The following is a 26358-nucleotide window of genomic DNA, read 5'->3' on the forward strand; positions in this document are numbered from 1 at the left end:
TCTGCAATCTAGTATTCAAATCTGTATAAGAGTCTTTACTAGGATTTGAATGTTGGAACTCTTGACTTTGAAATCAACTAATTTGCGAAGACGTGTTCACTACTAGACCAACCCAGTGGGTTGAAGTCCATAGTATTAAACCAACTAAACGTAAAACGGCAAAACAAAAAGTCAAGGAACCTAAACAGTGGGTAAAATTCTTTACAAACTACATAAAACATTTGAAATGATAGTGAAAATAAATAAATTTGTGGTAGAAATAAAAAACCAATACAATGGTCTAATAGTTTCTGAAACGTTCAATTTAATTTTTTATGTATTTCAGATAGAATTTACATTTGCCAGAGAGAATTTACATCGCAGTTAGTTTTGACATAACTTTGATTAGAGAAAATGCTAGAAAATCAGCTAGTAATCCTTAGACTATTTATAAACTGCCCTTTATATAATAATTTAAAAGAAATAAAATGAATTTTATTCTATATAATGCCATTATAGCTATTGGCTGCACAGTGAAACCTCTAATTTGGAATATACAGAGGGGGGGGGGGAAGCCTAGTCTGAATTCAAGAAAATTTTGAGTTATAGAAATATTTACTATAAATTTTACTTAAAACTATGTACACAAGCATAATAAAAAAATATATTTTTACTGTAAAACTTACTTGGATAATTGATGCATAACAAACTGCTATTTTTTACTACCATGTTTCACATTTTAATTTGCACAAAAAAAATTTAACAGACATATTTTTAACACATTATCATAAACAAAAATACTACACTAATGGATTTCTTTATGTTAAAAATAAGAAGAAGAAATTTAAGTACACTGGAAAAAACACATAGTAAAAAAAAAAACAGTCTGCCTTCAGGTTTTTTCAGTTCACTGCATAAAAATCTTTAATAGCAATTACTATTACTGTATTTTGAACTAGTATAATGTCTTCCTTGATGCACCTCTTAATAACTTTTATTTAATAACTTCCTTGATGCACCTCTTTGATAATTAGATAGTAGTTTAATTAGATAGTAGTAATTCGGGGTAAGAATCAATAAAGTTAATGACTTCATGATTTTCTAAACCTTGGAAAGCATAATCTACAGAACATTGTCTTCATTTTTTTTTCACAGTGCCTTTTATATTTATTGATTTAACATCATTCTACATTGAGCAGCCCAATAAAGATTACTTATCATAGTGTATGATAATGTTTTCTCTTCTTATGGCAGTCATCTGACTTCAGTCCGATGACACATTATCATCTTTACCAATGCTCTCCTTCACTTTTTCTTTCTCATTTTGTATGTCACTGACAATCTTGTTTTCAGTCAAGTGTTATGGTAACCAATATCACCATCAAACCCCAATCATTCTCTTAAATCTTTATTGTTAGTAGCTCCAAAAACATTTTTATAATCTTAATCTTCTAAATCTTGCAGTTCAATCTCTGGCTTTATTATATAAAATCTTATTCAATGTATTGCATAATACAGATAATTTTATCACATTCCAACTGTTTGCCCTGTTATATACGTCACTTTTTATTTTTTAAGTCAGTGTCAACTCTATTGTCCAATTCTTCATCATTATTAAAAAATATCAAGCATTTGTCTAGTGTATGCTTGTAAAGAAACACAGCTGAGGATCACTCCCTGATTCACTGGTTGAATGAGGGTAGTTGTATTGGAAGGCATAAACAGTGTTTTGATTTTTCCATTTTTACTAGTCAGAAAACTGTTGGTGGGATAAACTGGAGCACTGTCTTATCTTATAATTAAAGCAGGTATTAAAGGATAGCAATCCTTTAATACCGTTAATTTACAAGACTTCTAATTGAAATTTTCTGACTTTTGGAACAATGTATTAAAAAACCAATCAAAGAAAATGTTCTGAGTAAACTAAGCAGTTTGTTTTCTTGGTAAATAACTGGAAGATTATCCATAATATTGTTCATTGCTCTTGGCTTAATAAATTTGAGACAGTGAGTTTTTTCAAATTTTTTTCTGAAGTTCTGATTTTTACAAAATTTATTACATCCATATTAATAATAATAATGATTAAAAAATTACTGAAAACATGTCAGCATTGAAGATTTAATCAAGAGAAGATCCCAAATTTTTATCACATTTTAGACATGTGTGTGTTTGTGTTTCAACATCAGTCATTAATGTGATTATGAATGTTTACAAATTTTTTTTAATTTTAAACTGAGCCAATGATCCATCACTAAAATAAATCTTAAAATAAAATAAAATAAATCTTTTTCACTCATAGGGGTGCAATCCTTCAACCCAATCTTTAAGATTTCATGATTATTACATGACTGAAAGTTTGTGCAAGGACAATTCACAGCTGATGTTAAAATAAATTATACTGGTCACATCAAAGAGTGTCTTATATTCACTTTTTATAATATAAATTTAGTATGTACCATTAAATATGTGTCAAGATTATTTTGAGTTTGTATTTACCAAACACCTCAGAATCGGTTAACTACTTGGGCCCTAAATTTTTTTTTAACTATAACTAATATTGAAATCACCTAACCAATCAATTAGTCTATTTCCTCTAATGTTTCCAACTATTCAGCCATCTTCAGGGGGATAATTCTTCATATAAATTAATATTAAAATATAAAGTATAAATAAAATTTTTATAAGTAAAGTTAATCAACAAAATCATAACAACTGATCATCAATAAAGTAAAAAGAAGTCTGTTTTGTAAGTATATCACTGTTGTTACGATTATTGTGAAGTAGGGAAGGTAGTCAAGTTAGCCAACCTAACAACTGTTGGTCATCACTTGCTTATATAAAATGTCCTTGAATTGAATCAATTAATTAATTAATTATTACATGTGAGATTTCTCAAGATTACTTACTGGTGTTATAAAAATTATTGGAGTAGTCTTACATCCATAAATTTATCGGAATCATACCTATGGTTAGTTTCCAAATATGTCTTGCAAAATTTGAACGATCTTTATACCCTTTTATTATACAATTGATGTGTTGTTTGGCTCTGATAGAGAATGAATGATTAGTCATACCGATTATAATACACCCATATGACAATCCTCATATTTTATTAAACTGTAATACCTTGTTTATCTAAATTATCTTTGTTGTTGGAATTAAAAATTTTTGTTGGATCCTTATCATTTATAAAATTTATTATGGTAGTATATGTTGTTTTTAAATTAAATAGTAAGAATTGAAATTTATAAATTTTATATATAATTTAGTCTTTATTCTAAAATATAATTTGTCTATTAAACCATTATTGTATGCATTTAATGTTGCGATATACTCAATTATATAATTCTATCTTGTTGGGCTGGTTTTCTGTAGATGTTGACGTCCAACTTATTATTAGTAAAATTCTTATTAATTATTATGACCTAATAATTAATACTATTGTTGATTTTGTAATTCATGGCAAATTTAATGTTTTCATCCAGTAGGTATTAATTTGTTGGTTAGAAATTATTATAATATCCACATTATCTTTTTAAATAAAATGAAATGGTGTTTATTAATTATTGCAAGCAATAACAGTGTTTTCAAAATTATTCATGAAAATATCTGCCATGAAGGCAGAAAAAGGCGCTCTCATAGCAATTCCTTTTTTTTGTTGGCAGAATTTATTATATTTTAAATAATTACAATCAAGGCATAGTTTAATAAAATCAATTAATTCATATATCAATTAATTTTAATAAATCAATTATTTCATATATCAAATTAGTTTGTAAATTTAATTTAGATAGTGTAGTCTTGATTATATTTATGGTTTTATTTATATCAATATTTGAGTACATATCTTTAAAGACTAAATTCACAACTAGATTTTAAAATAAAGTAATAAAATTGTGATAAATAGTACTGACTCGGCTGAGCCTGAGGCTGAAAATACTGAATTGGAGGCTGCTGTTGATGTTGCAGCTGGTTGTGTGGCTGTTGCTGAGGAGGTGTTGCAGGAGGTGGAGGACTGTAAGTTGTTTCAGGCAGTGATCGTTGCCGTTGAGCTGAGTATCTTTTTGATCTTCCAACATTCGTCGAAGATGTTTCTTGCATTCGTGGAGGAACATCTGGTATCCTTCTTTCATTTGCACCTGAAACTAGACATTTATTATAAAGTTATAGATTTGGATGAAATAGATTATTTTTCAATTAATACATTACTTAGGAAGTCAGAATTTACAATGTTACACCTACAAGACACCTTAGTGTACAAATACACCTTAGTGTATTTCTGAACTGATGTTTAATAAAAACAAACCGGCCAAGTAATTTAACTTTCAGCAATGTAGGTTTAAGTGGGTTCAAACATGTATTATGTCTGCATAATTTTACTTTTATTTTTTTTTTTACTTCATCTAGACTTCACACTTTTTTCTTATTTTGAATATGATCTAAATATAATAAAGGCTCAAGTACATTCCTATGGATTTTGAAATTTAATGAAATTAAACAGTAATTACAAATAAGTGAAACATCTTTTTTGAAAACCCATAACATTTTGCAAATGTACTTCTGCAGAAAAATGAAATTGACATTTTGTAGAGACCTTTAAAAATATTTAGTTCATATAAGTTTTGATTAGATGATCGACTAAATTCAGTCAGTAGAAGTTAAAACCATGGAAGAACCAAGATGACAGATATGGTAATTGGGTTCTTGTTAGGCTTAAAAAAGTGTAATTAATTAATTTGAATGGTTATTTATCATTTAATTAAAGTTAGAATGCATACTAATTATATTACATGCATAAAGAGTGGATTATCATTAAATTCTCATGCACTAATTACTTTGCTGATAAATGTTGCCATAAATAACTCTTTAACAACTAACTTCTAAAACTAACAAACATTAGTCACAAATAAACAAAAAAACCTCAAATGTTGGCTAAAAAGAATTAGTTGAATCCAGTGATTAAAAGGTTAATTTATGATAATAAAGATTACTGAAAAAGTAATAAATTCAAAGTTGCAATTAAAAGTTAATATTAACTCAAATGCAAATCGATATCTAATGTTGGACCTTGACAATATAACCAAGTTGGATGTCTCAATCAAAGAACTTTTGCAATATAAATATCATTTAACTGAGGGGAACCAGTAGACTAGGGCAAAATTCCAGTTGGCTCATGTCATGATATTCTAACAGGAAAATTGGGATGCATTGAATTACAACCAAGTTTGTGCCTTGTATTCTAATTGATATCATAAAACCAGAAAGATAATCTTATTGCAGCTGTGACACAGCTGTTAAAATCATCTTCAGGATGATTTTAATGAAAAATCATCTTCAGGATGAAGATGATGAAACATTTTTAAGTACCATTATTAAGTGATAATTGTTTTATATCAACTATGTTAAAACTAAAGTTTATTCCTAAAGTAGGTAGGAAAAGCTTTACAAAGGCCAAAAGAAATTTGATAAAAATGTGAAGGTCAGATAATATTAACAGTTTTTGGGCAATAAAAGTTCATTTCCTATGAATTTTTGCCTGAAGGACATACTGCAATTACTTTGATGTTACAAAAGAATACAAAAATACAAAAGATAAAGGAAGATTGTTAACTGAAAAAAAATCTGTTAAAAATATAGAAATTATACAAACAACATCCCATTATTTTTATAACGGTCATAAGAACGACCGTTCAAGAACCTTTAAGAAAATAAAGAAATCTGCTATTTTAAGTACTTTTTAATTTTTAATGATGGCCATTTTTAATAAAACTCCATTTACTCTTGGTTAAAACGAGAAATTTTTTTAGACAACTGTAAACTTTCACTATTAAGGTAATATCTAGTTTCATAATTTGAAAAGACAATCTATACGACTAAGAAGGAAAGAAGGGTTTCAATTGAAACAGGGTGATTATCTCATCCATCTAATAGAAAAGAATACAAATAATTCTCATGATACAAATAATTCACACAAAACAACAAAAGCAAGTTGCTTTGTTGGTACACAGTTTTTAATTTAACATAAAAAAGTAAAGCAACTATTTCCTAAGAAATGATGATTTCCTATGATTGCAATTCATACTAAATACCTATTTTCTTCATAATCCTTTTCCCATTCTATTAAAAAATAGAATATTCTATTAATTACAACAGTATGCACATAAGAGTACTGTTAAATAGCTTATCCCAAAATTAAACTTGATAATAACCTGATCACTGAGGAAAAAAGTTCAAATGAAACTAAATTCTGTAATATACTTTAACATTAAGTATGTATATACAACTCAATAACAAAGCTATGAAACAAAGAAAATTGTATACTATGAAAAGAGGGTAATTTTGTACATTTATGCATGATTTGCCAAAATCCTATTAGTTTCCAATTAACTTGAAACTTTAAAATTTAAAAATAAAATTAATACTGCATGAAAATTGACTTTTGCCAGAAGTGGTTCCTAAAACAATTCTTTTAAGGCAAAATTTTTTTTTTGATAAAAAATATATTTATTGGTTTAACATAAAAATTCACAACAAAATTGATAAAATTATCCCTACCAATTGATACATCCTTAACAATAGTCCTAGAATTATCTTCTGAGGAGGTTGGAGTAAATGAGCAAGAGGAAATATCAAGATTATTAAACTTCTGCACCACTGTTGATAAAGTTGAATTCAGTCTCGCATTAACTGTTGTATCAGATGAGGAGATAGGCATGATTGATGAAGGCTTTCCTAAAAAGAAAAAATGAAACATATTTTAAAAATAATTATTAATTTATTCTTTATGAACTCTCTTAACACAGCAAAAGTGATGTATATATTTAGAGCTTTTATTTTATAAACTTACCTATTATTTTGATATATAATCATTGATAAATAAATCAGTGGATATTTATCCAAAAACCCCATTCTTCCCTAAGAAAATGCAATAAAAGGTTTCAGAGTGATTATGGGGGGAGTGGGTAGGGAAGTCCAGATCGGTAAAGATCCAGAGGGGACAAGTAGGATTGGGATAGGAAAGGAATAAAAAGGATATGAAAAATTACCCTTATAAAAAAATTTTGAAACTCGCAAGCAGTGATCCTATATGAGGCTATCCAGCTTCCAGCTGTCATTGTTTAAAAACTAGCACACAAGGGGTCCCCCCTATCCATCATCAAGAACAGCCTACCTTGGTGAACTGTCCTCTCTGGATTGAGGCTGCCCTCCCCCTAACTAAACATACACACACACACAGTTATACATGATCAAGGTCCCAACCATTAAGGGATTTTGTCTTCAGTATTCTAGAAGCTAGCTTCTCCACATTTCCCCAGGCCTGCCTACTGGAAAGCATATAACCCATAATCCTCTCAGGAGTAAGCCAGGTCAAACTCAGCTCCTGTTAAACACTATCCCATTTACAACCGTGGTATATGGTGTGCTCCGGTGTGCCCTGTGATTCGCAGTATCTACAAACATGAGGTTTACCAAACAGGCACAGGTACCTCTCAAACTCACCATGCCCATTTAGTGGCTGAGAAAGGTAGAATCCCACCTCCCCAAAGCAGCACTGAACCCACAGATCAATGCTATGTATAATGCGTCTTGTCCATTCTCCTGAAGGAGAAGCATTCCAGACTTCGTGCCAATATCTCAAAAGGATTTGGCTAGCCTCAACCTTAGGCATTCCATTATACTCCCTGTACAGCATTTGAGCCCTCAGCAGAACAGGAGGCATGCCCAAAACCACTTCAGCAGCATTATGGGAAACAGTCCAGTATGACACAATAATTTTAACAGCAATTTGCTGCTGAATAGACCACAGCCTATCAATGTTCCTTTTACTGGTAAATGCATCCATCCAGGTGGGGGCACATGGAAAATTATGGATAAAGCCTCCTGCAGGATAAGTTGCCTCACGAACATCAGTTGATGAGAATCAAGTGTGTGTCGAGAACTGATTCTTCTCAATCCACACTCTGAGGTATTTAGCGCACCCTGATGTGTTAACTTCAACATCTCCAATAGTTACTCTCATCTCTCATATTCGCCTCCTCCCAGTGAGTGCGACGACTGTGGACTTATGGGGGGCCAAACTAAGACCTCTCAAATACAGCCACTCACTGACTTCTTTCACAGTGGAGCATTCATCATATCCTCAATCTCTGCTTCAGTATAGCTGGCGACCAGGAGGATCAGGTCATCGGCATAGGCAAACAATTCGACGTCTCCAAATTCAAGACGCAACAGCCCGTTGAAGGCAAGGTTCACAAGAGTGGGCCCACGATCAATCCCTGCGAAACCCAACCAAACATATCAAAGGAGATCTTTCCATCCTCAGTCAGAGTCATCGCCTTCCCCTTGTGCAGATAGCAATTGACAATACTCAATATATACCCACTGACTCTGTGTGCATGCAACAAAGCCATGACCACTGGCCACAGAATGCTTTCAAAGGCATTCCTGACATCTAGGAGGACCAGTAATATAGTATCTTCTGTCGACGCCAGGTACCTGCTGCCTGATCTTTTGCCCAATCGAGGACATGCCTAATAGCATCCACAGTCAACCTCCCCAAACAAAACCTTACTGATTAGGGGAGAGGCTGCCCGATTCCTCTACCTCCTTCCAAAGCCTGTAGACTATTAGCCACTCCATTAGCTTGCCAATTGTGTTTTAACAGTGAAATAGAACGATAGGCAATGCTACAATCTTCCGTTACTGCTTTCTTAGGGATTAAGATACTGCTATCTTAAAAAATATATCGTAAAAAATACTGCTATCTGTGAAAAGACAACAAATTTCTTTTTACAAAAAAGATCCAAAAGACCAAACTAAGCCAAAAGGATAAATAAATAATGTTTAAGTATATGTACATTAAATGTCCATTTTTGTTAACATATTTCACTGTAAATAGTAAATTATGACTGTAAATAGTAAATTATGGTCTAAAAGTTTTTCCACAAACTCTCAGCTATTTCTCATTTATTTTATTATGCTGCGTGTGTTCCTCCTCTTTTTGTTTCATTAATGCATTTGTTTTTCTAAATCACTTTAAAAAATTAAAAACAAGATGAAAAACCTCTTGCTTTTTAAAAACAGAAACTTGCAGTTAATTTTCTTTTAGATTATTTTTGTACATGAAAGCTATTTTTTAGAAGTGAATGTTGCAAATAAAAATGAAAAATGTAAAATATTATAACTATATTACATTAGATACAATTCTAATTTGCAATGTTTGTTTAAAATTTATTACCCATAGAAAACAACAATACCAACCTTGAGATGTAAAAGCAGGAGGAAGCGTCCGTCCTCTTCCTCGAGACATAGTAAATTCCATTGGATACTTATTGGTTCCTCCAGTATCACCAGCACCAGCTCCTCCTCCTCCTCTTGTACGACCTCTTCCTCTACTATCCCTTATAAATCCACCCTTATTATCAACCCTTGATATCCTAAAAAAAATAAATAAATACAGACTGAAAATGAATAAAATTTATTTATATTAAACTTTTTGGTCTATTCTCAAGCATCGACCAATAACACATTCAATCATCCATCAACTATTAGGTATATCTTTTGTCATAACTCTTGTGCTTCTAGCAGGACAATTTGTAATTACTTTCCTGCATACAATACAACAGCAAAATGTTACAATTATACAGGTTTACATATGCAAATATAGCTTATATCTTTAGTTTGGTAATTATCAAATGAAATGACAACACAACCAGGTAGTTCACATTTATATTTCAAGAAATAAAAACAAACTTTGGATTAGTTTTTTATTATTATGATACATTCTACAATGGAGTTGACGAACAACAGAATTTCTAAGAAAAAATTAACATAATATCATTTCCAAACATCTTGAATAATACAGACTATTAGAATATTACAAACTCCAAAAATCTATCTTTTCTTTGAATAATATTTTTCAATTTTGTTTTAGCATATAAACTTATTACTGGTTCTGAAGACATAAACAGGCATGCAAAAATAAAAATTGAAATGAAATCAGCATGGAATTGTTGGAAAGATGTAGCACAGAATAAAAGCCGCTATTATTATTAGATTTCATATTAAATAAGGACCTAAATAATAAAACTGATTTGAAACTTAATTTTTCTAGTTCTTGGCTCCACAAACATTCCTTTTTTTATAGATATTTGCAAATTTCCCTTCACAGTTATTGAAAAGTTTTTGGGATTTGTATAACAATGCTCATGACATCAATAGAAATAAATTCATAAAACATTAAAATTTAAGTAACATAATATAGTAAAACAATGAGAAAAAAAACAATTATTTGAAAATGAAAAATATAAAAGACAAACAAAACTTTCAAGCTAATAAACATAACATTACAAAAAAGTAAAAATAAAATTGTGTATAGAAGACCTTTACAAATATCCTTGGTATTAGTAGATTGATGATGATGAAGATGTGTTGGTTAATACAAAATGTGTCATTTACAACTACAATGCTGAAATCAGAACTATACAGTTTATTAAACTGCATATGTTAGTATTACACTATTTAAAATTGATTCAGTTTTAGCCGAGACAGGTGCTATTCTTCAGAATTAAATCAGATTAAAAAAATTTGGGTGGTTTTAAAAAAAGAATGTCACAACAGAAAAATGTTAATATTAAATTACATGCCATTGTAATAATTGAACGATCAGATTCAATTACGACTGGCAAATGGAAATCAAGCTTATGTACCTTATTCATCTCTGGAACCTTTAACTGATAATGCCATTGAGGATGTTATTAACATGAATGGTGATAGTGATTAGTGATGTAAGTGATGACTAATTTAATATTAGTAGTGACAACATAAACAATGAAGAGTTATCAGGAATTGAAACATTATAATTTGATTCGATCTGTTGAAGTAGCAGTTCAGATCGTTCATATGTAATACAGTACTTTCCATTCCACTTCTCCTTTGTTCTTTCTTCCTTATCCTATGTTAATGACTTACCCTTCAAACTTATTATGGTTTGCAACAAGGTTTTTAATTTGGTGAAATTCTTGCTTAAAGGCTCAATAATAATGTCTGTTGTTTATAGTATAACCATGAAAAAACTAAAACCAAAAGAAAACAAAAGATATGATTTTTGCTCCATGATAATGCTGTCATACTGGCTGAGCATTAACTTGCTGCAGTTACATTACCATTAGTTATTATTGGATTAACTTGTGTAATTATAACGCAAAATCTCAACACATTAATTCGATGGTAATGTCTAGGATCAACCACCCATATAAGAGATTTTCATCTCTTCTTATACGTTAAATAGTTCATCAGCAGCCAAGCATTTAGATGAAGAATATGATGAACAACAAACTGATTTCTCCACAAAGTAAACAAAAGCTGCTCTACTCTAACAATTGTTAAAAAATAGTTAATCTGATAAAAAACATAAATTTTAAAGAAGTATTTTTTGTCTTTATATAGTCTATAGAAATGTACTTTCTAGAAAATTCTCATACATGTATGTTGATGCAATTTGCTTTACACCTATTATAAAATCATGAAATTGGAGTGATCCCATTAATTTCAATAATTTAAAACAAAAATTATCTGTTAAAATATCAAAATGTGGTATAATTAATTTTATTTGTACTTAAACATTTTATTTGTACATAACAAATTCAATTACCGCAAATCTGTACAAAATGTTTATCAATTACAGAGTACAATTCTACAGAATATTCTAAAATTATATGTAAAAAAAATGGATTTTATGGACTAAATTGGTCATATTAAAAAAAATGTGTAAAGTAAAACATGAAATTACAATACAATCATTCTCTTCATAATAATAAAAAACTGAAATGTAACAGATGTTATATTATACTAATTTATTGTAGCTCAAAATGAATAGTAAAGCTCCCATGTAATTCACAAAAAAAAAAACATAAGTATTATTATTAATTCACCCATTAATCCAAATTTTTTTTTAGATTTACTGCATCCAGATGAACCAAAAATTATATGATTACACATGTCAACAAAATTATGGTATTTTAAAGTCGTTTATAATCGGATAACTGATTTTTATGTTATTTTGTGCACAGATTTCAAACATGGCCATCGTTTTTTTACACATAAGAATTTTTCACAATACTAAAAATAGAAAATGAAAAATGGTTTATTGTATGAGTACATGTATTCCTTTTTTTTTTTGTCTTCAGTCATTTGACTGGTTTGATGCAGCTCTTCAAGATTCCCTATCTAGTGCTAGTCGTTTCATTTCAGTATACCCTCTACATCCTACATCCCTAACAATTTGTTTTACATATTCCAAACGTGGCCTGCCTACACAATTTTTCCCTTCTACCTGTCCTTCCAATATTAAAGTGACTATTCCAGGATGCCTTAGTATATGGCCTATAAGTCTGTCTCTTCTTTTAACTATATTTTTCCAAATGCTTCTTTCTTCATCTATTTGCCTTAATACCTCTTCATTTGTCACTTTATCCACCCATCTGATTTTTAACATTCTCCTATAGCACCACATTTCAAAAGCTTCTAATCATTTCTTCTCAGATACTCTGATTGTCCAAGTTTCACTTCCATACAAAGCGACACTCCAAACATACACTTTCAAAAAGCTTTTCCTGACATTTAAATTAATTTTTGATGTAAACAAATTATATTTCTTACTGAAGGCTCGTTTAGCTTGTGCTATTCGGCATTTTATATCGCTCCTGCTTCATCCATCTTTAGTAATTCTACTTCCCAAATAACAAAATTCTTCTACCTCCATAATCTTTTCTCCTCCTATTTTCACATTCAGTGGTCCATCTTTATTATTTCTACTACATTTCATTACTTTTGTTTTGTTCTTGTTTATTTTCATGCGATAGTGCTTGCGTAGTACTTCATCTATGCCGTTCATTTTTTCTTCTAAATCCTTTTTACTCTCGGCTAGAATTACTATATCATCAGCAAATCGTAGCATCTTTATCTTTTCACCTTTTACTGTTACTCCGAATCTAAATTGTTCTTTAACATCATTAACTGCTAGTTCCATGTAAAGATTAAAAAGTAACGGAGATAAGGAACACCCTTGTCGGACTCCCTTTCTTATTACGGCTTCTTTCTTATGTTCTTCAATTGTTACTGTTACTGTTTGGTTCCTGTACATGTTAGCAATTGTTCTTCTATCTCTGTACTTTAACCCTAATTTTTTTAAAATGCTGAACATTTTATTCCAGTCTACGTTATCGAATACCTTTTCTAGGTCTATAAACGCTAAGTATGTTGGTTTGTTTTTCTTTAATCTTCCTTCTACTATTACTCTGAGGCCTAAAATTGCTTCCCTTGTCCCTATACTTTTCCTGCAACCAAATTGGTCTTCTCCTAACACTTCCTTCACTCTCCTCTCAATTCTTCTGTATAGAATTCTAGTTAAGATTTTTGATGCATGACTAGTTAAACTAATATTCTTAGTTCTGTATTCTTCGCATTTATCTGCCCCTGCTTTCTTTGGTATCATTACTATAACACTTTTTTTGAAGTCTGACGCAAATTCCCCTTTTTCATAAATATTACACACCAGTTTGTATAATCTATCAATCGCTTCCTCACCTGCACTGCGCAGTAATTCTACAGGTATTCCGTCTATTCCAGGTGCCTTTCTGCCATTTAAATCTTTTAATGCTCTCTTAAATTCAGATCTCAGTATTGTTTCTCCCATTTCATCCTCCTCAACTTCCTCTTCTTCCTCTATAACACCATTTTCTAATTCATTTCCTCCGTATAACTCTTCAATATATTCCACCCATCTATCGACTTTACCTTTCGTATTATATATTGGTGTACCATCTTTGTTTAACACATTATTAGATTTTAATTTATGTACCCCAAACTTCTCCTTAACTTTACTGTATGCTCTGTCTATTTTACCAATGTTCATTTCTCTTTCCACTTCTGAACACTTTTCTTTAATCCACGCTTCTTTCACTCATTTGCACATCCTGTTTATAGTATTTCTTAATTGTCGATAGTTCCTTATACTTTCTTCATCACTAGCAATTCTTATATTTTCCTTCTGAGTTGTCCTTCTCAAAAATCTTCTTTACCTCCTCTTCCTTAAGCTTCTCCAAATTCCACTGATTCATCTGACACCTTTTCTTCAGGATTTAAATTCCCAATCTTATTTCATTAACACCAAATTATGGTCGCTATCAATGTCTGCGCCAGGGTAAGTTTTGCAGTCAACGAGTTGATTTCTAAATCTTTGCTTAACCATGATATAATCTATCTGATACCTTGCAGTATCGCCTGGCTTTTTCCAAGAGTATATTCTTCCATTATGATTTTTAAATTGGGTGTTGGCAATTACTAAATTATACTTCGTGCAAAACTCTATAAGTCGGTCCCCTCTTTCATTCCTTTTGCCCAGCCCGTATTCACCCACTATATTTCCTTCCTTGCCTTTTCCAATGCTTGCATTCCAATCTCAAACTATTATTAAATTTTCATCTCCTTTTACGTGTTTAATTGCTTCATCAATCTCTTCGTATACACACTCTACCTCATCATCATCATGGGCGCTTGTAGGCATATAGACGTTAACAATCGTTGTCGGTTTAGGTTTTGATTTTATCCTTATTACAATGATTCTTTCGCTATGCGTCTTGAAATACTCCACTCTCCTCCCTATCTTCTTGCTCATCACGAAACCTACTCCTGCCTGCCCATTATTTGACGCCGAGTTAATTACTCTAAAATTACCTGTCCAAAGGTCGACTTCCTCTTCCCTCATAGAAAACCTTTATTTATAAAAAAGTAATAAAGGATTTTTGTCCAATTTCTTACCTCTACGAAGGCTTGTACTTGCTATTTTTTTTTTCAGTGCTTTCCAGGCCACATTTTCTGTAGTAGTCAGCTTGCGAATCGTCTATGGATGCATCAACAGTAGTCTCCAATCATTTTCACATTCCAGCTTCCCTGATACAAGCATTCCATTTTCTTTATATCTTGACGAAATCTTTTACCCTGTTCTTCACTAACAGCACCAAGATTTTCAGAAAAGTAAACAATATGAGAATGCAGAAAATGTACCTTCAAGCTCATCGAACAAACCAAATCTTGAATTTTCATTAGCATGTTTTCCACTGTACACTTAAAATTTGGGTTGTTCCCAAGAAATGTCTTTACGACTTCTTTAAATGCTTTCCATCCTTCTTTTTCAATGTCTTCTATTTTGGTTTAAAAGACTTCATCTTTAAAAAGTTTACAAATATCGAGACCAGTGAAAATGCCTTCTTTCACTTTGGATTCTGACAGTTGTGAAAACTATCTTTAGATAGAACCTTTACAAATTGTTTCATTAATCCCAGTTTGATGTGAAGTGGAGGTAAAAGGACTTTACGTGAATCAACCAAACTTTTCCGTATTACATTTTTGCTCCCAAGTTATAACAATACCTTACATGGCCATTATTTTATGGTCCCAGCTGTCCTATTCACACAAGAAGCAAGGCTATTTGGGTTACCTCCCTGCTGCCAAAGAAGAACAGTAATTACTTTTAGATCACCACATAGACAGAACTAATTCTAAATTCTAGTAGTATTCTTTCAGACACATGTGTCCTACCGGCACTGAAGCATATTTGTTGCCATTATGAAGAATAACAGCTTTGAGGCTTCTTTTGGATGAACCCCCGTTCATTCACATCATACTTTACGCTCCATTAGACCAGAAACATTGTTACAATAAATTAATCTTCCATCTTAAAAAAGTACAGGGTAGAAATGTTTTCTCTGTTTCTGTACCATAATAAAGAAGTGCCAGGGACCAATAAGTTTATTCTTTTAATTTTGATTCTAAAAGTTCAGGTGAATATTTAGGAAGACTTAAGTCTCTGACCAAGTCATTCAGTTCATGCTATGAAAAAAGTTGTGGTTCGGAACTACCAGAAATAAAATCATCATTATTGTCATCATCATCATCATCATCGTGTGACTCTGATTCGAAGTTGTTCAGTACATCTCCTAATTCTTCGGGAACTGAAATTACAGGTACACCAGGGCCATGAGGTATAAAAATGGGCACAGATAATTTCTTTCTTACTTTTTAGATTGAACCCTTGTACATTACACAAGAACAAAAGTAGCAATAATCACTGTGATTTTGTGGTTCTCTCTAGATTATTGGTACTCTAAACAAAAAGACTTTTTTTTTACCTTTTGTCAATTTGCAAAAGGACAAAAGGTTCTACTTCCTCTTCTAAACAAGAAGAACAAACTGTATAAGGAGCCCACATTTTATTTTGGTCACAAAGTTTTACCCCAAAATAAGTATAGTACATTTTTTATAAAATCTAATATTTCTTTGCTTTCTTCACCACAAACTCACCCGCAAGTGTAACAGAAGTTATTAGGTGAATTAACACAACCCCTTGAAGCAATTTTGAAATATAAAAACAGAAGGACAGCATTAATAAAATGTAAAAAAAATGAAAGAAAACTAAAACACTATACAAGGTTTAGAAAACTACTTAACACTAGAAACATTTTTCAACACAATCTTCCAATTGCAACTGATTTATTTTTATTTCAGAAGGGGAGAAGGAACGAATGAGTCATCACCTTAGCTAATAGCTTGACAAAAATGACTCATGAAGCCACTCTAATTAATCATATTACATCATCTTATTAGTCACTAATCTTACTGTATCAAATCAAAATTATGATCATTACTTGTATTCATTCCATAAAACTAATAATAACTAATAATAAAATATCCAAAAAATTAACAAAAGCATAATTTTTTATTCAACATTTTATAAATAAAATATATTATCAATTTTGAGAATATTAAAAAAAATGATTAGTGAAAAAAATGTTACATGATTGAATTGTTTAGCTATTTTTCTTGAAACCAGCACACACAAATTTAAAAGATCAGTTATTAGTTTTCAAACATTTCCATTGTTAACCTGTGTTATTTTATCTGAATAAAGTAATTCCATATTTCAATTAGCATTCATTCAAATAAAATCTCTTAGTTTTCTCCAGTGCTCCTGCTACTCCCTTACAACAATGGTAACTTTAAGTGTAAAATGAAATTATAAAATAAAATCATTATATAAATTAAGTATAAAATTAAATAAAAACAACGAAACATCGAATTTATGGTAGAATTAAAAAATTCAGAAAGCACGATGAGTCTTCATTATCCATCAACTTTAGTGTACTTTTTACTCATAATACTACTTTAAACAGTACCCCCAGATATTCACTAATCTTCAGCAGTAGTATAAGAACTGATTAAATACTCAATAAAGATACTATCCAAGTAATCCATTTAATTTCAAAAAGAAAAAGCTAAAAAATGTTTTTTATAAAAATAAAATTGAAATAAGATAATAACTAAGATGATAATTATGCGTACAACTGATATCAGAAATACTTACAATATGCTGCTATCTTTATGGCTGACATCAGCTGGAGAAGAAACAGGAACACTATTAATAACACCACCATCAGATATGCGTTTTGATATGTAGTTCTGATTTCTGTCATTTGATTTTGGCCTTGTTATAAAATGTTTAGGAATTTTTTTCACAGTAACACTAGGGGCAGCTACAACACTAGTACCACTTCCTGAACTTCTAGGTTTTGAAATTGATCGACGTGGGCGTCGTTCACCCAACACAGGGAATTCTTCTTGATTGGAAACAGGAGTGGCACTAACATTTGTTCCTCTATACACCCTACCTCCCCTTCCTCTTCCCCTAGTCCCACCTCGTCCGCGACCTCTTCCTCTAGCTGCTGTTGATAAAGTAGCTGATCTATATGCTGCTTCATCCTCCCAATTACGTGTGTATTTATTTGGGCCTCTCCTATAACATTAAAAAATATCAGTTAAATTTTTTTACGTAGCAAGAAATTACCTTAATATATTGATTTCATAATATATCATATTACATTGATATTTTCAGTGCTCGTTGATGAAATTGTTTGTCAAACTGCTGTCTCAGCATATAAGTTGAGATTACAGAAGCAAAAAAAAATTTAAATAATAGGGATCAATTTATATACTGATGCTGAAATTAAAATAAACTAAAATGATTAAACTCAATGTTTGTTAAAACCCTGAGTGCAATGTAAATTAATTCCTGCTAAGAGAAAGGTAAAAAAATATTTACAAAATATACCAATTAGTATTATTATTTGTTATTAAGTAAAACTTTTCTTTATCAATGTTTTGCTATATGTTTATATAACTTTGGTAAAAACAATCTATCATATTGCAAAACACTGTAAGAACTAGGCACTTAGCTTCTTTTTCTTTAATATATTTTTTCGTCTACTACCAAAGAAGTTTGTTTTATTAATATTGTAGTTTAAATTTTGGCAAACTGTAAAAATTTACTTTAAATGAACAAATGTACTTCATTAAATTTTACAATATTTTTAACACTGAGTATTAATGAAATATTGAAGCATTATATTGAACTGTGCCAAGGTACTCATTCTACACTGACACGCCCAAAGTCTGATATCTTATATTGCTGTTTTTGGGCTCAAGGCACATAAACTGGGTTAGTTTATTTTATGCAGTCCCTCGGAACTGTTCTGTGAGTGTACTGAGAAAGTAAACTGTATCTCTAATCTTAAGTTATTTTTTTGAAGAGCTCATTTTGGCCTCACAGTTTCAGTATTTCTTGTGAGTATTTATAGTTTTACGCCGTTCTTTTTTTATAAAAAATACTATTTTAGTGTGTTCTTTATTAAAATAAAAAGTTAAGTACAGTATTTTTTTGTGATATATCTTTATCAGTGAAATTTCGTAATAAAATTAAGTAATATTATTAATTTTTAGTAAATGTTACTACTGTATGAGGTTTTATAATTCTTTATTTGCATTGTAAGTTTAATGTGTATATTCTTTTGTCTATTACACTCTTTTACTATGAGCATACCACTTAAGTAAAAAAAAACTTCCCACTTTAACTGTTCAACGAAAAAAAAAAAATAAGTTAATCAAGAACAGCTAAGTCTTTTTCTAAAGTTGGTTAGAAATGTTCAGATTTTTAAGAAATGTCTTGAAGTGGATGTAAATACTGTACTTCGAAGCTATTTTGATTAATTTTTTTAATTAAAATGAAAAAGATAGAAAAACCACAATCTTAAAACAACGTAAGTAAAAGACACGAGGAAATCTTTTTACTATTTTCTTTTCATCTAGATAAAAAGTTTAATCATGAATACTTAAGCTTCAAAAGGGAATACCAGAAGTGCAGGGCATAAGCATCAACCATGAGCATACAATTAAATACTTGACATCATTCACTGAAAAGCATTTTCAGTGTCAAATTCAAATAATTTGGACCTATATATAATATGTTCTAATCATCACTTATATCATATTAAATCTTGATCAAAATCTGTTTGTAACATTTTTTTTTTATTACAAGTATACATATTTATTTTATTGTTTGGGAAGTCAAGACAATTTCTTAGAATATTTGATTTTTATTAGTCCATGCTCACTTAACATCTCTTCAGCTCTTAACATCTCTCACGATAAACACGTTCAATATAAACAAAAGAAAATTATTATGGTAAATGTAAGCATTCAGACATCAACGGTGGATGACTTCAGCCTATAAAGTTGAAATGCATGTTATTAATTAGATATTCCAGAATATTTAGTATGCAGTTCTTCATGAAAATTTTACTCATGTCTTCTTCAGATATTGGTTAAGTTATTGTAAACATTAACAAATTCAATTTATCAAAATGTAACTTATCAGAATGTAACTGATAACTTGGATTGCTCAATTTTGATAAGAATTCCTTTCTGAAATAGCCAAAAAATGAAAAATGACAGCTATCATGAAAAACTATGGTCAAAATTTGGTGAGGATAATGAGAAAAATTAATGCAAAATACCTAATGTAATATAAAAATTACCTTTGCAAAATTTGTTCATTTTACATATCATAAAATTAAGCAAGCTATAAAAATTTTTAAAAAACATAATTGAATTATGTTATAAATTATATTATAAATTCTAATCATTTCTAATGCCTGGTTGAATGCGGTCAGTTCGATAGTTTTTTGAATAATTTAATATTATTTTGTATACCATATTATTGTGCATAAATAGCTTCTTGTTTATAAAAAGTATATGTCCATTTTTTTAATATTATAAATATACAATTTTTTTAACTGTATGTTGAGATTTCTTTCTTTTACTGTGAATTGTAACCATTCTAAATTTTGTTGGTTACGAACAATATATATTATGTCATAAAGAAAAAAGTTTCAATATTTTAAAGTAGTTAATATTCATTTGGGTTAGTTGATATTAAAAACAGAAAATAGGCAAGATAGTATTATATTATTTTAATAGTTATATAAACGTAATTAGTTTGATAAGAAATTGTATTACATAACTTTGTTTTTTGATGTCTGACATGGTCTGGATAGCCAGACGGTGATGTCATCGTGGGCTGGTGAGAGCATATAGTCTCAGAAAAAAGTGTGTACGTGCATAAATACGAACGGGCGTCTGATGGGGGAAGCCAGACTGACATTCTTTGTTTTGGGGCTAGTGTGAATTTAGCAGTCATGGAGTGGAGACGTTTTTTGAGTTGATGCGCACGAAAGTGGTGGTGTTCTTTGTTCAATATGACAGGACAGTGAGACTCGGTAAATAGGTGTATTCGATGCGAGGTCATCATTATTTTTATACGTGGAAAATGTATCCTTATATATATAAATATATGAAGAAAAAAATTAATAAGATAGATTTTTTTTTTTTTAATATGACAGACGAGTAGTGTGGAAATGTGTTTTCTATGATTCCATATAATTTTGATATGCTTAATATGTTCAATTAATGTTAAAAAAATTATTTTTTGTATTGTTAATGTTAATTATTTTTTTAATTTTAATAATAATATACATGTGATCAGACTACATAGCCCTAGTACATTTTTTCGTTGTTCCCCCCTTAATTTGAATTGTTTTGTGATTGAGCTTTTATTTTATATTGATTCACTTGAGCTTTTCAAATTTAATTTTTTTTTTTTTTAATTTGGAAGTAAGCTCGCAGAATTTGGACCTTATAGTAATATCTTGTTCAAGAAAACAATATTCCCAATGTATTAATGTAATTTGTGATCTTACAAATGTTTTCTAACAGACAAATCGAGATACTTTTTTTTTATAAAAGTAGTAAATACATTGAAGAGTAGAATTAGATATATTTAATTTCAATATTTGTACAAAAGCTAGAAATATATTATGAATATATACCTTATTTTTATAAAATTAATACTAATGGCAAAAATTAAAATTTAAGTAAACTCAAAACAAGTTGTGTTCAGAAATAAATAAGAAACTACAATTTAATTCTTAAAATGCCTGAAATAATACATCCCTTCACTACCTCATATATAAAGGATTGAATTTAGATGCATCTACTGCAGAATATTAGCGTTAATCTTGCAGTTTTGGCTTTGTATTCATTCAATCATGATTATCACACATTGGTCAATTTTTTTTTTGTTAATCTAATATGGACACACCTGTACACTGAAGACTGCAAAATTATTCATTTCACTAAAATTATAAAATTTTGCATCTTAGTTTAGGTGGGAAACCCTATTTTTCAAAAGCGATGTTACTTTTTAAACAGCTACATTTGTTAACTAAAACTGAACAGACTGACAGGAAAGATATGGAAACCATCTGTTACTCATCAGTTATATTATAACTCTTGAAATAAAATGGATCATTGTTGTCAGTTGATAATCAAGCAACAAGTCATCGTAAACAACAAAATATGTGTAATTCAGATAAAGTGCAGATGCATCTTAACATGATTATTTTTTTTTTAAAACCAAGAGAAAAATGTATACAAAGTGTTTTCTTTAATTTATTGCTTGGTAAAAATTATCTGTAGTTTTCCAAAATTTCAATAAATTTCTTGAACAGTTTTTATTACTTTCTTGATTTTAGTTCTCATTAATTATCAGTACAATCAAGTTACATTTAAGCTGTATTTGTATGAAGACAATTTTTATTACATATCAATGAATAAAAATAGAGAGAAATTTATATATTTCATGAAAATCAGATTTTCACCTACCAGTACCAATATCTGAGCACTAATAGGTGCTGCCCTGTTTAATACAATAATTATTCACTTATTAATCCACAGTATTGGCAGTTTATGATGTGATACACTCATTTAGATAACTAATGATAACATATGCATGAAAATGGTTATAATATTAATAACCATTCAAAAAATTGTAAAGTAAAATGAAATTAAAAAATTACCCATATCGTCTTCGCCTTCTAGCTTTAGGAGGAGCTTCCTCATTACGAATATCATAACCATACGTATCAATCAGTTCTTGAGTTGATTTTGGTCTTTGTTCATCTTCATTGTATAGATCATGTTGCCATTTTTCAGCTGATTTATCAATCCAAACTTTCCCTCCAGCTTTTGTCCCAACTGTTCCTGAGACCTTTTTCTGTTTTACTTCTTGTTCAACTTCACTTTTTCCAACAGTACTGTCATCTCCACTAGGGCCAATTTCTTTACTATCTTCCTCTTCTTCTCTGAAAAAATCAGTATTCTCTGCAGTTCAGTCAGATAAACAAGTTACAATAAAAAATAAATTACACCTTCCTAAAAATCATAATTTTTTTAAAACTTATCCCAATAACATAATTACAGAGTTTGTCAGTTTACAATAAACAACTATGTTTTTATTCTTGTCCGTCTGTAATTAACTCTTTTATTAAAACTTAACAAGGGATTTGTCTAACAATAATTAAATTATTTTCTAAAACATACATATAAAACATAATTATGCAAAAACATGTGTTATAATTTTTTATAGATAGTAAAAATTAAGAGCATTTAATACCCCCAGACACAAGCTTTATAACATAAGTGGCCATAATTACTTTATATAAATGCATAGTGAAGTAACAATAATAAATAATTGGTTTGAGTGTTATTATCCCCAATATAAATAAACTCTTGTAAATGACCTAACCTTAACTACATTTTATCAATTTTACACACTTACATTCATCATCAATGCTATATTAACATTAATATCATTGTCGATTTCAACTAATATTTCCCTAATATGCAACATGCATATCTTTCCATGGTAATAAAAGTATTAAGATTCACCTTTTAATATTATGATACTAAAACAAACATGGATAATTATCAAACTGAAGTTACATAAATTAATATGGAAAAACAGAGAATTTTCTCAAAATTCAAAACTAAAAACAACTAAGCCTTGGCCAATGATGAGCATTCATTCAATTAAGACAGAAAATTTAGGCTTTATTTCAATTAAAAAAAAAAAAAATAATTTATGTGTAATAATATTATACACGAAATAAGATTAAGAATACTAAGTTGATTTCAATAATTTTTTATAACAAAAACCAAACACTGGATTGATTGCTTCCAATTAGAAAACTTTTATGTTTGTTTTAAAAGTTCATTCGGGTAAAATGAAAATGGAATTACCAAAAGCTAACTAATGTTACCACCTGTTATTACAAATGTTTTAATTACTAATGTTACTACTATTTAAGTCATTAATAAAAAACATAAAACATCTACCTAACAATTATAAACTTACGCATCTAATAGAGTTCTGTCATCATGTTCATAAAATGTCCCTTTCTTTGGAATGTACTGAGGATTTCTCCTATCCTCATCATCATCTAGCTTGCGATCCTTTGGAGCCTCACTCTCCTAAAATCCAAAGTAAATTATTTTATTTTAAACGATATGATGAAAGAAATTTGATAAAAAATTTAAATAAATGAGAGCATATACCAATAAGTTCTTGCACACCACTGAAAATGATCCCAATTTGACAACAATGCTTCTGAGTAAATTATTCAATAAAAATTCCTTATGCATTATTTTATTCTACCTACTACTACAACTACTACTACTTTTTCAACGATATAAAGCAAGTTGTTAATAATAGTCCTCTAACATGGATAGGTTCCAAGACTTCTGTAAATATGAGAAACAAAGGACAATGGCTATGTATATAAATTTTTTTTTTTTTTTTTTTTTTTTTTTTAATAAACACAACTATGAAAATTTATAACTGATCAATTTATCACATTTTTTAATGTTTCCTTAATAAAATAAGTTGCACAATAACTGGAAATTAATTTCCAATTATAAACTTCACAATTGTGATGTAAATGAGGTAAATGAAAATATTTTAGGAAAGAACATCTTACAGATAATGAACAAATAATTTTTTTTGAGGGGGGTGTGTTAAACAGCCAATTAGAAGCTAACGTTCAATCATTTTTTCTAATTATTATTAATCTTTGTTTATAAATTTAAAAAAATACTTTCCATATAAAATTCACAATGACTTTAGCCTAAAAAACTCACTTAGCTTGTCTATACATTAATTCATAACTTCAATTAAGTTACCATGAGATTCATCTTTCAACATCAGTAGTTAATTGAGGCGGTCAATATAAAGCAAGTACATAGGCCTAAGAGCCCTTTTTACACAGAACAGCTATTCTTGTCCACCATATTTTTCTCTACATTTTGGTTGTAGTTTCATAAGGATATCTTGAAAAATAAGGTTGGTAGCTATGACTGAAGTTAAGTGTACATTTGGTCACATTTTGCTATCATTGTTGGATGTTGAGGTTATGCTGTTTATGTTAATGAATAATTGTTGTTTTCAACAAAATGAGTAATCAAACTGAAGATATTAGTGTTTTAGAAGTTAATGAAACTAAGAAGAAAAGAAAAAGAAAACTCATAAATAAGCAGGGGAATAAAAAATATTAGATAATTAAAGAAAATAAATTCTAAGCAAGCCATACATTTCTTCACCAGGAAAACAAATTGATTCTAAGAAACATAATTTGATGTCAGAATGTTTTAAGTCTAAATATTGCAAAAAATGGTCAGCTGAAGTCTAAAGCCTTCAAAAAGTAGTATGTTATCTAATTGATAGAACTGGCCGCAAAACAAGAAAACAGATAAACTCTTAATCCAAAAAAAACCAAGAGAACACATTTGGACTTACAATTATCTTTAAATGGTAAAAAAACTATACTGTTGATCCTTAACTTTTTTCAAATTTCTATCAAATGTCTTTATGTGTTATAGTAAAACATTTTGCTTCATGAATCTTTTGAAGAAAAAGGAGGTAAACATGAAAATAGACCCAGAAATTTTTCAGATGATGTTATTGAATTAATGAGAGCTCACCTTGAAAGTACTACCATCAGTTCCAGTAACGGACAGTGATATTCTTCATGAATCGGATTCATTTTTATTCATATTTTTAAAAAAATACCTTATCCAGAGACAAAGTTCCATTCAAGATCAAAGTACAAAAGCGATCTTTTGTACTTTAACAACACTCCTTAATATAAAAAAACTACAAAGTTGTTAAAAATGTTTTACAAAGAAAAAAAGTAAAAAAATCCCTAAAAATGTGATTATTTATTTCAAAACAAAATTTTCCTTTGATGTAAGTAAACCTAAAAGAGACATATGTAACTTTTGCAAAGAGTGTAAGAATAAACTTAAAAAGTAAACCTAATGACCCATGTAAGCCTCTATTTGAGGTTTATAAAAGGAAAGTAAAGAAAAGGAAAGATGTGCTTGACCACTATATTAAAAAATGCAAGTAAGACCCTTTGACTACTCACAAAACTTTCTGATTCCTAAGTTAAATGTTAATTCTCAATTTTAAAAAAGAATGTTTTGGCTTTCTGTTTTTAACACTCACATATTTAATGATAAGTCCAGTTACTGCTACACATTTACAGAAAGTGATGGGAAGAAAAATTCAAATTCTGTTGTCTCTTTTCTATATGGCTGTTTTAAAAAACCTAAGTTTCCTGAAATTCAAACTATAGTTTTCTTATATAATGCAACGGGAGGGCGAAAATAGAAACCCCACAGTCACAAGTTTCTCTTTGTGGTTTGCTAAGTGTTCATCTTAGATATTTTACAAGTAATTCTTGTTGGAGGCCACAGCTTCTCTCAATGTGATAGAAATTTTAGTTTGATGAATAAATGCATCAAAAAAGCTGATGTAATAAGAAATCCAAAACCATATCAACTACTACCATCTTCTTCAAGAATGGGATTCATCTTAAGATCCATATTTTTCAAAAAAACCTTATCCAGAGAAAAAGTTATTTTCAAGATAATGAAATATGTGATAATTAAGTACCTATGTAATGGTGCTATTATGTGTTCATGTACTTATACTGAAATCTATGAGCTATATAGAATATGAAAACAGGGAGTCCAGGGATTTGAGAATGTTAATACTGTTAAAACTTCTTGTCCTAAAATAAACCAAAAGAT

General features: G+C 29.7%; 1 protein-coding gene across 6 annotated transcripts in view; it reads right to left on the reverse strand.

Moving 5' to 3' along the window:
- btz (CASC3 exon junction complex subunit) overlaps positions 1-26358 on the reverse strand; it is a 65703-nt gene that overhangs the window by 15334 nt on the left and 24011 nt on the right. For 5 of the 6 annotated variants that reach the window (XR_012758798.1, XM_075381969.1, XM_075381965.1 and 2 more), the window contains 6 exons: positions 23624-23739; positions 22287-22571; positions 17402-17830; positions 9241-9416; positions 6535-6711; positions 3894-4124 (listed from right to left, as the gene is read on the reverse strand). Coding sequence is in view for 5 of the 6 variants with exons in the window: in XM_075381969.1 (XP_075238084.1) it covers positions 3894-4124; positions 6535-6711; positions 9241-9416; positions 17402-17830; positions 22287-22571; positions 23624-23739 (1414 nt within the window). In the remaining variant the exon portion in view is untranslated. The remainder of the gene's footprint in view (positions 1-3893; positions 4125-6534; positions 6712-9240; positions 9417-17401; positions 17831-22286; positions 22572-23623; positions 23740-26358) is intronic. The other variant, XM_075381967.1, reaches the window with a different exon arrangement.

Source organism: Lycorma delicatula, chromosome 1 (genome assembly GCF_047948215.1).
Source record: "Lycorma delicatula isolate Av1 chromosome 1, ASM4794821v1, whole genome shotgun sequence".
Taxonomy (NCBI): Eukaryota; Metazoa; Arthropoda; class Insecta; order Hemiptera; family Fulgoridae; genus Lycorma; species Lycorma delicatula.